The sequence below is a fragment of the Barbus barbus genome (genome assembly GCF_936440315.1).
Source record: "Barbus barbus genome assembly, chromosome: 26".
Lineage (NCBI taxonomy): Eukaryota > Metazoa > Chordata > Actinopteri > Cypriniformes > Cyprinidae > Barbus > Barbus barbus.
Window position 1 is genome coordinate 22,767,695 of NC_136754.1, and position 13,537 is coordinate 22,781,231.

Here is a 13,537-nt window from a genome sequence, read left to right on the forward strand (position 1 = left end):
ATGACGAGTAATTTATTACTGCTAAATTCAGAAAAAACAGAGGTGTTAATTATCGGACCTAAAACCCCCACATATAATAACTTAGAACACTGTCTAACACTTGATGGCTGCTCTGTAAATTCTTCGTCATCATTTAGGAACCTAGGTGTGCTATTTGATAGCAATCTTTCCTTTGACAGCCACGTTCCTAGCATTTGTAAAACTGCATTTTTTCATCTTAAAAATATATCTAAATTGACACCTATGCTCACAAAGTCAAATCCATAAATGTTAATTCATGTATTTATGACCTCAAGATTAGACTATTGTAATGCTTTATTGGGTGGTTGTTCTGCACGCTTAATAAACAAACTCCAGATGGTCCAAAATGCAGCAGCTAGAGTTCTTACTAGAACCAGGAAGTATGACTACATTCCGGTTCTGTCAACACTGCACTGGCTCCCTATTAAACATCATATAGATTTTAAAATATTGTTAATTACTTTTAAAGCCCTGAATGGTTTAGCTCCTCAGTACCTGAGCGAGCTCTTATCGCATTATAGTCCTCCACGTCCACTACGTTCTCAAAACTCTGGCCATTTGATAATACCTAGAATATCAAAATCAACTGTGGGCGGGAGATCATTTTCCTATTTAGCGCCAAAACTCTGGAACAATCTACCTAACACTGTTCAGGATTGAAATCCGTTAAAGGATTGTTAGGCTGCATTAATTAGGTCAACCAGAACCGGGAACACTTCCCATAACACCCGATGTACTTGTTACATCGTAAGAAGAATGACATCTATGCTAATATTAGTCTGTTTCTTTCTTATTCCGAGATCACCGTAGCCACCCGATCCAGTCCGTATCCAGATCAGATGGTCACTGCAGTCACCCGGATCCAGTTCATATCCAGATCAAATGGTGAATCAGCACCTAGAGATGACCTCTACAGCCCTGAACATCTGCGGAGACCAGGACACCTAGATTGAAGATCTTGTCACCTAGATGGCCATCGGGAACCAGATGAGTCCTTTACACAATCTAACTTTGCCGCAGTTGGAATTGAACTGCTGGTTCTTCTGGCCAGAGGAGAACTGGCCCCCTGACTGAGCCTGGCTTGCTTAGTTGGGGACACTTAAATTCCAGTGATATCGTTGACTTGATTGCACAGATACCATTTAAACTGAACTGAGCTGGACGATGACATCATTGAATTCAATAATGATATGCCTTTAACTGAAAATTGAGTGTTTAGTGACACGATTTTCCTAATTTGATATTGGAAAGTTGCTTTGATACAATCTGTATTGTTAAAAGCGCTATATAAATAAAGGTGACTTGACTTCAGCGGCTCAGATGTTGGGAGTAAATGACGACTGCTGTGTTCATTACATCCAACAATAAAACACCTCCATCACTTAGAAGACACCTGCTCTGGCTTTGAAAAAACAATTGTGGACTGTTTACAGCTCACTCAGGGCGGGTCAGTGCTAAAATGGCAATGTTCATCAATAATTGTGGGAGGGGTCTTGGCCTGTGTGACGTCACTCTACCAAGAATCTGTGAATGGCTTGATCTGAGACAGTGCTTATGATTTTTGGGATTTTAAAAAAAGCAGTGTGGATTTTCATCATTATAGGGTGGTTGTGTACACACACTGCCAGCTATGTTCAAACACCATGTAAAAATGAATTTTGCATCTGATTTTGCCCCTTTAAATGGTCTACAGTAGGATTTATGTACTCATTCTGATTAGAGCTTGCATTAAATGCATCTTAAATAGCAGAGATTTTGGATTCCACACTAGTCCATTGCAGATAAAAACCATGTTATTTTTGGAGTAGTGCAGAGAGGTATTTATAAAATCATGAATATACTTAAGTTGATCCACTGCCATATATCTAATAAATGTTATTGTGAATTAACTCAAAGCAATGGACCACTACTGCTACAGTATATAAGGCCTCTCCAATATAACCCTATAAGATTCCAGTAGGGTCAAACAAGGTTTCCTGCATCTTTTGTTTGACCTTCTATGCAAACTCAGTTTGGTTCAAACCAAAATCAGATCCGATTAAGGCTGAAATGTCTGTCATAACTTTCCAATCTGATGAGCACTGTGGTTGTACCTTGGACTTTTTTAGAAAGGTCAACCATCATAACATTTTTGCTATAAATAAATTTTTGTTTAGCAGAACTATAGAGGTCATCTTACTACAGAATCCCCCCTTCCTTTTTAATTTTTTACGTAAATATCCAGATTCAAGACCAAGATACATAGCCTTTAATTTTAATTTGCATCAAATAATGACCTTAGACAGCTTGTTGGAGAACAGAAGGTATTTTTCATGAAAGACCATAAGAGCGAGCACATCCACAACAGTAGGCAAAATATCTCTAAACTCTAAGATCTTTTTTTTCATGTGTTTATGTACCAGTCACACTTAATCATGTTCATACACTTGTTTATTTCAGGTTTAACAGCATCACATGTTGTATCGTAATTTATACCATTATGTTAATTAACCAAAAAAAAAAAAAAAAAAAAAATACATTTAAACAATATTTAGAAATTGAACAGTCCACATTGAACTAAAGTTGAGGAATTTACAATTTACTAAGACAAATGGATAATATTAATTTAATACCATAGCAAAGGAAATAATTTTTTATCTATCCAACATTAAATTAAATCATATCTTGAAAAGATAAAAAAAAATAATAATAATAATAATAAAACATTAGGGTTAACGTTGTTCAATGTAAAAAAAAAAAAAAAAAAAGGCACAGGAAGTCACTGTTTCCATAGCAACAGGAATTGGTTCATAAAAAAAAACAAAAAAAAAACAAGCTTGCTGGGAAAATTGCCTGGTCACTGTTGTGAAATGAGATGGGGTTCTTGACTCCTGTTATGAAAAGGCCCTGCTGACTGGGTTCTTGACTCCCATTGTCGACTTACTTTATTATGCCAATTTAAACTTGTTTAAACATCAGCATTTTTCTGTTAAAAGACAAAATATTTAACATGTCATCTAAAATGCATTTCATTTTTATAAAAAAAAAAGAGAAAGAAATAGGAAATGAATCCATGAATCCACATTTTTGTATTGTGCTTACTTTTTTGTTCCTTAGTGAAAGTGATGTGCGAGTACACAAGACTGCCAGCAATGCTTTAGAGGAAAAAGGTAAGAAAAGCTATATTTATAGACCAGCTGAAGGAAATATCAAATAAATATTCATGGTCATTCTTAGGAAACACACAAAATTACCACTTTTTTATTTATTTTTTTCTAAATTTTGATTTTATTTACTTTTCAGTACTTTAATGCTTTCTCTTCTAAATTCTTGTCTTCTGAGAAAATTCAAATATGTTGCTACATCTTAATCATTCGGACATGATGAGGAAGTGACATAATATTTTATGGTTTCTTTTACAGTATTTCAATAAGAATGTCCCAGTAATGTGGGCTATCTTCACTGTCATTTTAAAATGAACCTGTTTACCTGATGTTTAGGCCGATAAAATTCAGCCACGTAAAGATGTAATCTCCACCAAACACCATCCCGATGTATGTCACTAAGATATTCTGTTGGGTTGATTAAAGGAAACAGTAAATTATTAACTGATTTAATTTAATTTAATTTGATTTAATGTTAATTACCAACCTTGATACAGCCGACAATGGTTGTCGTCAAAGCAGAGTTATAATGGGTGCATAACATAATTGAGTACATAAGTATAAACCTGTCAAAATAACCAATGAGATTATAATCATGAAAACAAGAAAGAGGGAAAAAAAAGGATTATGAATTTTTAACATCTCAAAAATGTACACAATTCACCTTTAAGTAGTCTTAAAAAAAAGTACTCTGCTTAAGGACAGAAAAAGATTGGAAATATCAGGCTCACCCCATGACACATGATAACACAAACTGAATCACAAAGAAAATGTCAGCCCAACCATCATACTCCAAAGCCTGAAAATTCACAAGAAAATTATTTCATCAAATGTACATTTTCATTTACATGAAATAAAAAAAAATCAGATATAATTTTCTCTTAAGCTCTTCATTTTTCAAAACATTTAGTGTCATAATATTTTTATTAAAATTCTTACTTTTTTAATGTCTCCAGTAAAGCATGCTAAAATCATAGTGGGAATAATCATGAATAAAGCATTGTAATACAGCAGCCCGTATTTTCCCAGTTCCTGAAATGCAACAAGAAAAAAAATCTGTTAAACTAAATATGGGTTAAAACAAACAAGTCTGGTTAGCAGGTCTCTATTACCACCTGCTTTCAGCTCAGCTCATACATGAGACTAAACACCAACCAAGTGAAGCTGGCAAGAAGCAGCATAAGTAAAAACATCTGAGGTTACATGTGTAACCTCGATTCCCTAAGAAGTAAACGATACACTGCTTCCTCTAGAGGTTGCTTTGGGGGACGCCTTCGGCATGACCAGTGTCTGAAGCATACATCTACACGACAATAACATTGGCGTCATTACTGGCGCGACCACAGTATTAACCCTTTGGTGCTCCTTATTTGGGAGACACACTTGTGTTGTGATCTTCACGGTCAAAAGTCTTGACCGGACACCTAAAAGGATCAGCACCTAGAGATGACCTCTACAGCCATAAATGTCAGCAGAGATCAGGGGCCTCATTTATAAAGCGTGTGTATGCTCAGATCTCTTTGTATAGTGTGCATACTCTTAAATACACGCCAGCGCTCATATTTATAAAGTCTTTGATGTGGAAAAGTGCTTAGCGTCACGTCAGGGTCTGAGCAGACGTACGCACTTTTTATTGTCGTTGTATTGTAGGTTTTTTAAAAATGTAAGCTGTTCTTGCAGCTCGCTGTTCTAAATTATGATGATTGGCGATATTTTATATGTTAACGACATTCATTAGGAGTCGTTTACAAGCAGAGAGCTGAAACCATTCAATTGCGTGCAAGTTCAAGACCATTTGCGATTTATAGATTTCACATCTGAAAGAGAGGCGTACGCGCGTTTTCTGTTCATACATTCATTCTATGAATCAAACGTACGCATATTCGAGAGATGATCGTAAGATCAAATTTAGGATGGTTTCTGTGCAACATTTTATAAATGAGGCCCACTGGACACCTAGGTGAGCCCCAGAGTCAGATCCCCAGTGAAGACCTTGTATCCTAGACGGCCATCGGGACAAGACCTCGGGAACCAGATGAGTCCTCAGCACAAACTGCTGGCTTGTCTGGCCAGAGGAGAGCTGGCCCCCCGACTGAGCCTGGTTTCTCCCAAGGTTTTTTTCTCCATTCTGTCACCGATGGGAGATTTGGATCCTTGCCACTGTTGCCTCTGGCTTGCTTAGTTGGGGACACTTAATTTCCAGCGATATCATCAACTTGATTGCACAGATACTATTTAAACTGAACTGAGCTGGACGATGACACCATTGAATTAAATAATGAAATGCCTTTAACTGAAAATTGAGTGTTTAAGCTTGTTATTTTACATTATTGACACAGTATTTTCCTATTTTGATATTGGAAAATTGCTTTGACACAATCTGCATTGTTAAAAGCGCTATATAAATAAAGGTGACTTGACTTGACTAAACTTACCAATTCATTTGAATGTGTATATTTGTGTGTATATGTATATGTATGTGTGTGAGTGGATGTTCCTGTTTTGCACTCTTGATGTTTCAGAGTGTAACCCCCTTCCTTGCTGTCCACTTTTTTTTACTGCATTGTAGTTGAATTATTGCTTTTATTTTATATATTTGCTGTGTTATAGTCACACCAGTTCATAGGTGTGTGTGTATATGCGTGTATGTGTGTGGGTGGATGTGTTGGTTTTGCACGCTTGATGTTTTAGAGTTTCACCCCGTCATTGCTGTGTACTTTTTTCTGCATTGTGGCAGATTTGCTGAATTTTTGTGTTTTCATCAATTTCCCATTCATTTCCTATGGTCGGTCATTTTTGACCGAAGAGCACAAGAGTGACTATTATTTTTTTTACGACCACTTAGCCTGTTCAAATCAAGCCATGAATTTGTTTGTGTGTTCACATTCCAAATGCCATAAAAGCCACCAAGTTTCGTACCATTCCGATGAAGCTGTGATTTTTAAAAATTCAAAACAAAATTTTTCGGGTCAAAAGTGACCGAAGAGCACCAGAGGGTTTTAAAGGGCATGGCATCCAAAGCATGGTGAATGGAGAGGATGCAGTGTCTAGTTCCCTTCTCAGGAAACCAGGGTTACATACATAACCTGAGACGTTCGCTTTAGAGGGAACTCCAGACTGCATCCTCTAGCGGTCGCTATGGGGAATGGTATACCCATGCTGCCATTCTGAGGGGGACTGCACGCCAAATACCAAGGCGAGCACTAAGTACCAACTCTACCAAGGTTATGGGTGTTGCCCCTAGGATACCTTGACGGCTGTCAGTGACACTATCCCCTTCGGCCAAAGGTCTGAGCTGTTACCTGTTAAGGGCTGGGCTTGAAGAAGCCTGAACCCAGGGCAGATTTCAAAGGCTTGCAAACGGAAACAAAGAAATTCCTTTAAGGGGATATGGCCGGGCGTCTAGGGATTATATAACTAGCCCTACCACCAGCTCTCTTAAGAGCTTGCTCAAAGGAACTGACGCAACAGATCCTTGGTAGCAAACACCCTGCTTAGGAAAGGTATCACAAAGGATACATCAGTAGAGTGGGGCCCAAGGTGAGAACCAGGGCCTGAGCCAACTCAGAGAAAGGGTATTTTAGAAAGTGCGCAGGATGCTTTGCGTGTACAAACCCGATTCCAAAAAAGTTGGGACACTGTACAAATTACGAATAAAAAAGGAATGCAATAATTTACAAATCTCATAAACTTATATTTTATTCACAATAGAATATAGATAACATATCAAATGTTGAAAGTGAGACATTTTGAAATGTCATGGCAAATATTGGCTCATTTTGGATTTCATGAGAGCTACACATTCCAAAAAAGTTGGGACAGGTAGCAATAAGAGGCCGGAAAAGTTAAATGTGCATATAAGGAACAGCTGGAGGACCAATTTGCAACTTATTAGGTCAATTGGCAACATGATTGGGTATAAAAAGAGCCTCTCAGAGTGGCAGTGTCTCTCAGAAGTCAAGATGGCAAGAGGATCACCAATTCCCCCAATGCTGTGGCGAAAAATAGTGGAGCAATATCAGAAAGGAGTTTCTCAGAGAAAAATTGCAAAGAGTTTGAAGTTATCATCATCTACAGTTCATAATATCATCCAAAGATTCAGAGAATCTGGAACAATCTCTGTGCGTAAGGGTCAAGGCCGGAAAACCATACTGGATGCCCGTGATCTTTGGGCCCTTAGACGGCACTTCATCACATACAGGAATGCTACTGTAATGGAAATCACAACATGGGCTCAGGAATACTTCCAGAAAACATTGTCGGTGAACACCGTGCCATTCGCCGTTGCCGGCTAAAACTCTATAGGTCAAAAAAGAAGCCATATCTAAACATGATCCAGAAGCGCAGGCGTTTTCTCTGGGCCAAGGCTTATTTAAAATGGACTGTGGCAAAGTGGAAAACTGTTCTGTGGTCAGACGAATCAAAATTTGAAGTTCTTTTTGGACAATTGGGACGCCATGTCATCCGGACTAAAGAGGACAAGGACAACTCAAGTTGTTATCAGCGCTCAGTTCAGAAGCCTGCATCTCTGATGGTATGGGGTTGCGTGAGTGCGTGTGGCATGGGCAGCTTACACATCTGGAAAGGCACCATCAATGCTGAAAGGTATATCCAAGTTCTAGAACAACATATGCTCCCATCCAGACGTTGTCTCTTTCAGGGAAGACCTTGCATTTTCCAACATGACAATGCCAGACCACATACTGCATCAATTACAACATCATGGTGGCGTAGGAGGAGGATCCGGGTACTGAAATGGCCAGCCTGCAGTCCAAATATTTCACCCATAGAAAACATTTGGCGCATCATAAAGAGGAAGATGCGACAAAGAAGACCTAAGACAGTTGAGCAACTAGAAGCCTGTATTAGACAAGAATGGGACAACATTCCTATTCCTAAACTTGAGCAACTTGTTTTCTCAGTCCCCAGACGTTTGCAGACTGTTATAAAAAGAAGAGGGGATGCCACACAGTGGTAAACATGGCCTTGTCCCAACTTTTTTGAGATGCGTTGATGCCATTAAATTTAAAATAAACTTATTTTTCCCTTAAAATTATATATTTTCTCAGTTTAAACATTTGATATGTCATCTATGTTGCATTCTGAATAAAATATTGAAATTTGAAACTTCCACATCATTGCATTCTGTTTTTATTCACAGTTTGTACCGTGTCCCAACTTTTTTGGAATCGGGTTTGTACATTTATCATGATATACATTTTAGAAAGTGCACAGAAGCTTAGCGTGTGCACTTAGCATAAACATGGATTTTAGAATCACCATTGTTAAGGGGTTACCGAGGCCGAGACAGGCCTAGGAACCTGTCACATGGGGTGATCACAGTCACATGGGGTGCCTAGGAACCCCATGTGACTGTGACAAACTCAAGCAGTTTCTTAGTTTAGCGAAAATCCCACATGCTTGTGGATTGGAAATGGCATACCTCATAGAAAAACCCTCCAATTGAGGGGCGAATTACCAAATCAACCACAGTAGTCATCACAGGACAGGATTAGACTCATACATAACTTGAAGAAGCAAAGCACCCAACTCTCAGAATTAGAACGGGACACAGACGCTCAACTTGGGAGCAGTCTGTTCATAGATGACCCTCCAGTGTGAGGGGACCACCAAAAGCTCAACCACAAGAGCAGCCTATCAGGGAGGCAGAAAAGGGCCTAACAACCTGGTATTGCTGTCTCACAGAGCCCTGGGGAGCGAAGAACTCAACTCTCAGGCTGCGAGGGAAACTCAGACGCTCAGGAGGGAGCAGCATGGCTGCCCAGTGGAGTTCCACAGAGTGGTGATCTCAACTCTCAGGATGAGAGGGAAATTCAGAACTTCAGAGCAGCCTAACAGGGAGATAGACAGGTCTAACAACCTGACCTGGCTGCTTAATGGAGTTCTAAGGAGCGGAGAACTTGACTCACAGAACGAGAGGAGAACTCGATGCTCGGTTGGGAGTGGCATGCTCATAGAGAGGGGAGCACTGCTAGCTCAACCAAAAGCAGCCCACCAGTGAGGCAGAAGGTTGCCCAACAACCTGGCATGGCTGCCAACCAGAGCTCCAGAGAGCGAAAACCCAGCTCTCCGAATGGGAGAAGAACTAAGATGCTCACAGGGTCCCACTCTTTTATGAACACCAGATTCAAGGACTTTTTAAAGCACCATTTATTTTATATCAAGCACCTATCAAATTCACACCCCAGTATATGTAGGTTTTGTGAAAGACCTTACAGTACTTAACATTTCACTTTGAATGTGTAGGTTTAATAAATTTAGACTGTTTTGAGCAGTCATGTTCAAATGAATTTAATGAAATCCATTGCAGTCAGTACAGGTAATATTCAAATACAATTTCTAAAATATTGATAAAATATGCATAAAACTGGGTTTGCTGTAGTTCTTTTACAAGATTTAAATTTCTATTAAAGAATCCTATAATATGTCTTCTTCAACAAGGATACTATAAACATGACAAAAGTTCACAATAAAATGTTTATTTTTAGGCATTTTGTTCTCATACCTCTGTCAGTTTTCCTTAACTTTGTCTGAAATTAGCATTTTTCAATTAGATTTAGCTCTGTGGTCGCATTTGAAAACAGCGAGTGTTTGGTATCACTGGAAAGCTCGTTCTCTATAGCGTAATGATAGCCTGTCTATATTTGGTCATTTCCTATGTAGAGCTCACCAATAGGGAAAAAAATAAAGGCTGATCTAAACCAGGAGACGAAATTTCATTGGCTGATGTCAATTTCCCGTGACCTGATTCGCCGAAATGTATCACGTGACATGCTGACAGAAACACAGACATCGGTGCAGTGAAGATGGGGAAAACGCAGAAATTCTGTGCTAACGCATCAAAAAAAAAAGATGTAAGCAGCTATCTATAGCTCGATTACATAAGGAAAGTGCATGCAAAAAAGTATTAGTTTGCGAGAATGAGGAAATAAACACTAATAGTGCATCGAAGCGTAAGATACATGCGATGAATGACGATAGGAATATCCCCGTGGATCACAGCCAAGTTACTCAGCAGTGGCTAATAATGCATGTGTCGCGTTTGAACGAGTTGATTGAAGACTTGATTTGTCCAAATTGTATGTCAAATGATCTACAAATAAATATAGATTCACAAATCAAGGCTTTTGTAGCAGTCTGTTGCTGGAATGCAAAAACTGTAAATCACTAGAAAATGGCTACAGAAAAAGTGTGTTCTCATCCTCGCGTCTACAGGAGTCAACAAGGAGTGATGTAGCATTTGATAGAAATATAAGAATGGTTCTGTTAGCACACGAGTTAGGGCTGGGACATGCTGCTCTAAAGAAGATATCCAAGATACTGGGTATCCCTACGCTACATGTGAAGACCTTTCAGAGGCAGGACAGAAGAGTGACAGGTAAAGTTAGATAGACGTTTTCCAGCATTTTAACAGGTTGTTCAGACAGTTTAGGTAGCCTACTATATTTCCACTGTACAATGAAATCATCCTGATTTATATTGACATTTACAAAAGTTTATTACTATGTTTTAGTGCTTGTATAAATTAATTTTGATTGATCGAATAGCATTTTGACAAACTATGCTTTTACTTTAGTGGCAGAGATGGAGTCACTAGGAAGGGCCAGAGAGCAGGTCAGACAGGCTTACGCAGACATTGACCCAGATGTGGCAGAAATTCTGAGGGAGGATGCAGATGCTGTAATCAACATAAGTGTGTCTTTTGATGGCACTTGGCAGAAAAGGGAGCTTTACTTCACACTATGGCATTGGTGTGTGCATAGACCTTATTACAGGGCTTGTGATAGACTTTGAAGTTTTATCATCTTACTGTCATGCATGTGCACTAGAGAAAAATGCTAGGAGAGAAAAAAACATCACAGAGGAAGAGTACAACACATGGAAAGAAAAGCACGATGACTGTTCAAAGAACTTCTCTAGTTCCAGTAAAGCCATGGAGAAGGAATCAGCTAAGCGCATGTGGGGGAGATCCATAAGCCGGCATCAGCTGTGCTACACTCAGATGCTTTCTGATGGAGACAGCACTGCATTTAGGGAGGTTGTTGTACTGAATCCTTATCCAGAACATTAAATAACAAAACTAGAATGCATCAACCATGCACACAAACGTATGGGTACAGCTCTAAGAAAACTTAGTGCACAGGGTAAATTGGGTGGGAAAAGAGCAGGCAAGCTCACAGCTGCAAAATCTAAAAGCTTGCAAAATTATTATAGAGGGGCAATACTTAATAATCAGGGCAATTTAGAACAAATGAAAACTGCTATTTCGGCTAGCCTCCTACACTCCATGTCAACAGATGAGCATCCCCTGCATAACAGATGCAAACCTTCATGGTGCTGGTACAGGAAAGCAGAGGAAAATGGTGTGACACCAGAGAGTCACAATGAGCATGCAGGCTGCTCTCTGACAAAAGAGGTGGGCAAAAAGCTTATTCCATTATATCATAGGATGTCCAGTGATAGCCTACTGCAGAGAATGCAACATGGGGGCACCCAAAATGCAAATGAGTGCTTAAATTCTGTCATTTGGTCAAGGTGTCCCAAAACTGTATTTGTTGGCTAAAACAGTGGAGGCTATTTCAACATTCAATGAAGGTGCTTCTGCCATGTTATCTGTAATGGACAGATTGTGGCTTGAGACCACAGAGGTCACAGTTAGTGCAATCAAAAGTGCAGACAAGCTTCAGATAGTAAAAGCAGATTCTGTGACCTCTGCTTGTGCAAAACATAAAAGAAAGAGCTGTGACATAGACAAAAAGGCCAAAAGACACAAGCAAGAGTTTAAAGAAGGGCCAACATATGAGGCAGGCATGGCAGACTAAGTTGGGGCCTCTCCTCTCTCCACCTCTTACTCCTATCCTCTTTTTGCAACACTTCTCCTCAATTTGTCCTCCACTGTCTATCATATAAATCACACAAAGAAGTCACACAGTCTATATATGTATTCATTTGTGTAGTATAGCTTTGGGGGAAATGATAAATGAGTTACTGTTACAAAAAAAAAAGTAATTTTTAATCTGTAAATATGAAATCATGCAATCAATATCTTTAGCAGCCATTTTCTCAAAATTAGATTTCTTCAACATTTTGAACCAAAAATGTCAACTTGTGTAGCACTTACCTAAGCCATACTTTCCATGTTCATTCTTAGTTATATTCTGAAGATTATTACAGAAGGATTTATTAACAAAATGTTTTTTTTACCTGATTTACATACCATTTTTGGGTTAAAAATATGGCGATAAACGCATTTTAATACGTGTTTATAGTATTTTAATATTTTTAATAAAAATAAAAAAGATATCCAAAATCTGTTCTGTAAAAATTTGTAACACTGATATGTTATTAAAATGAAATAAAGATTTCAAGTGTAACTGTTTTCAGTGTCTAGATTGTAGTTTTTTTTAAATATATGTAAATATGCGCATATTTAATGATATCCGCTCATTTGCATATCTAAATATGTTTTGACAGAAAACTTACAATGCAAAAAATGTTAATAATAATGTATTTAATTTATTGGTAAAGTTTCAAGTTAATATGTTAAAAAAAAAAAAATCCCTATTCACCTGCAGTGTCTCGCCTTAATAAAAAGTGGTTAAATGTTGTAATAACGTGATGACGTTAAAAATTTGCACATTCTATCAATAGTTACTCTTATTAATAAATAAACTCAAGTCAAAATTATTTTGTAAATCACTTTTTATTGCAAATCCCATTTTATCTGACCTAAAGGAATGCAGCTGCTCAAACATGCAGCTGCTCAAAACTTCAATATATATTTTTTTATATTTCATAGAACATTTTAAACCTTGTACATGTGCAAATCAGCAAAAACTAGGAAAAAAATAGGATATGCTTTTAAACTGTAAACATTTTTCACAAAGCTGTTTTTTTTCAATTTTTCAAGTCCTACATTTTCTCCTTAGCTCCACGTGCAGTAAGATTTGGGAGTTCATTTTTAGCCCATCTCCTATCCTGAAAAGTCCGTCTTGCAGAGGTTGACTAAAAATGAGCTCCTAAAACTTACTGCCAGATTCTGGAAGATAAATTCTTCAAACAGTGGTACCAGAGGATGCGGTGCTGGTCCTTCAAGAGTCACTCTTAACTTATCTGTCCACCATGAAGCCTTAAAAAATTTAAAAATCATGTATTTCACAACACTTCAGCATGTTATTCTTATTAAGTGAGGGTCATTTTTTACCCAAGCAAAGTCTCTAAGAACCTGACACCTTGTAATTCTGGAGACTCGGGGAAGGTTGCAGTTCTGGAAAATGTTGGCGCTGGAGATTAAATGGTTCCTGATGGTTTCACACCTAATTCTTCACATTAATTTTTAATTCTTTTGCAGT

The 13,537-nt window shown here is 38.2% G+C and overlaps 1 protein-coding gene across 1 annotated transcript in view; it reads right to left on the bottom strand.

Annotated features, from left to right (window-relative positions):
* Positions 1–2,407: 2,407 nt before the first annotated feature.
* slc35d1b (solute carrier family 35 member D1b) overlaps positions 2,408–13,537 on the bottom strand; it is a 39,080-nt gene continuing 27,950 nt past the window's right edge. The window contains exons 8-13 of the mRNA XM_079380129.1: positions 4,104–4,196; positions 3,896–3,963; positions 3,652–3,730; positions 3,490–3,572; positions 3,103–3,155; positions 2,408–2,986 (exon numbers count right to left, since the gene is read on the bottom strand). Of these exons, the coding sequence (XP_079236255.1) occupies positions 2,976–2,986; positions 3,103–3,155; positions 3,490–3,572; positions 3,652–3,730; positions 3,896–3,963; positions 4,104–4,196 (387 nt within the window). The 3' untranslated portion in view covers positions 2,408–2,975. The remainder of the gene's footprint in view (positions 2,987–3,102; positions 3,156–3,489; positions 3,573–3,651; positions 3,731–3,895; positions 3,964–4,103; positions 4,197–13,537) is intronic.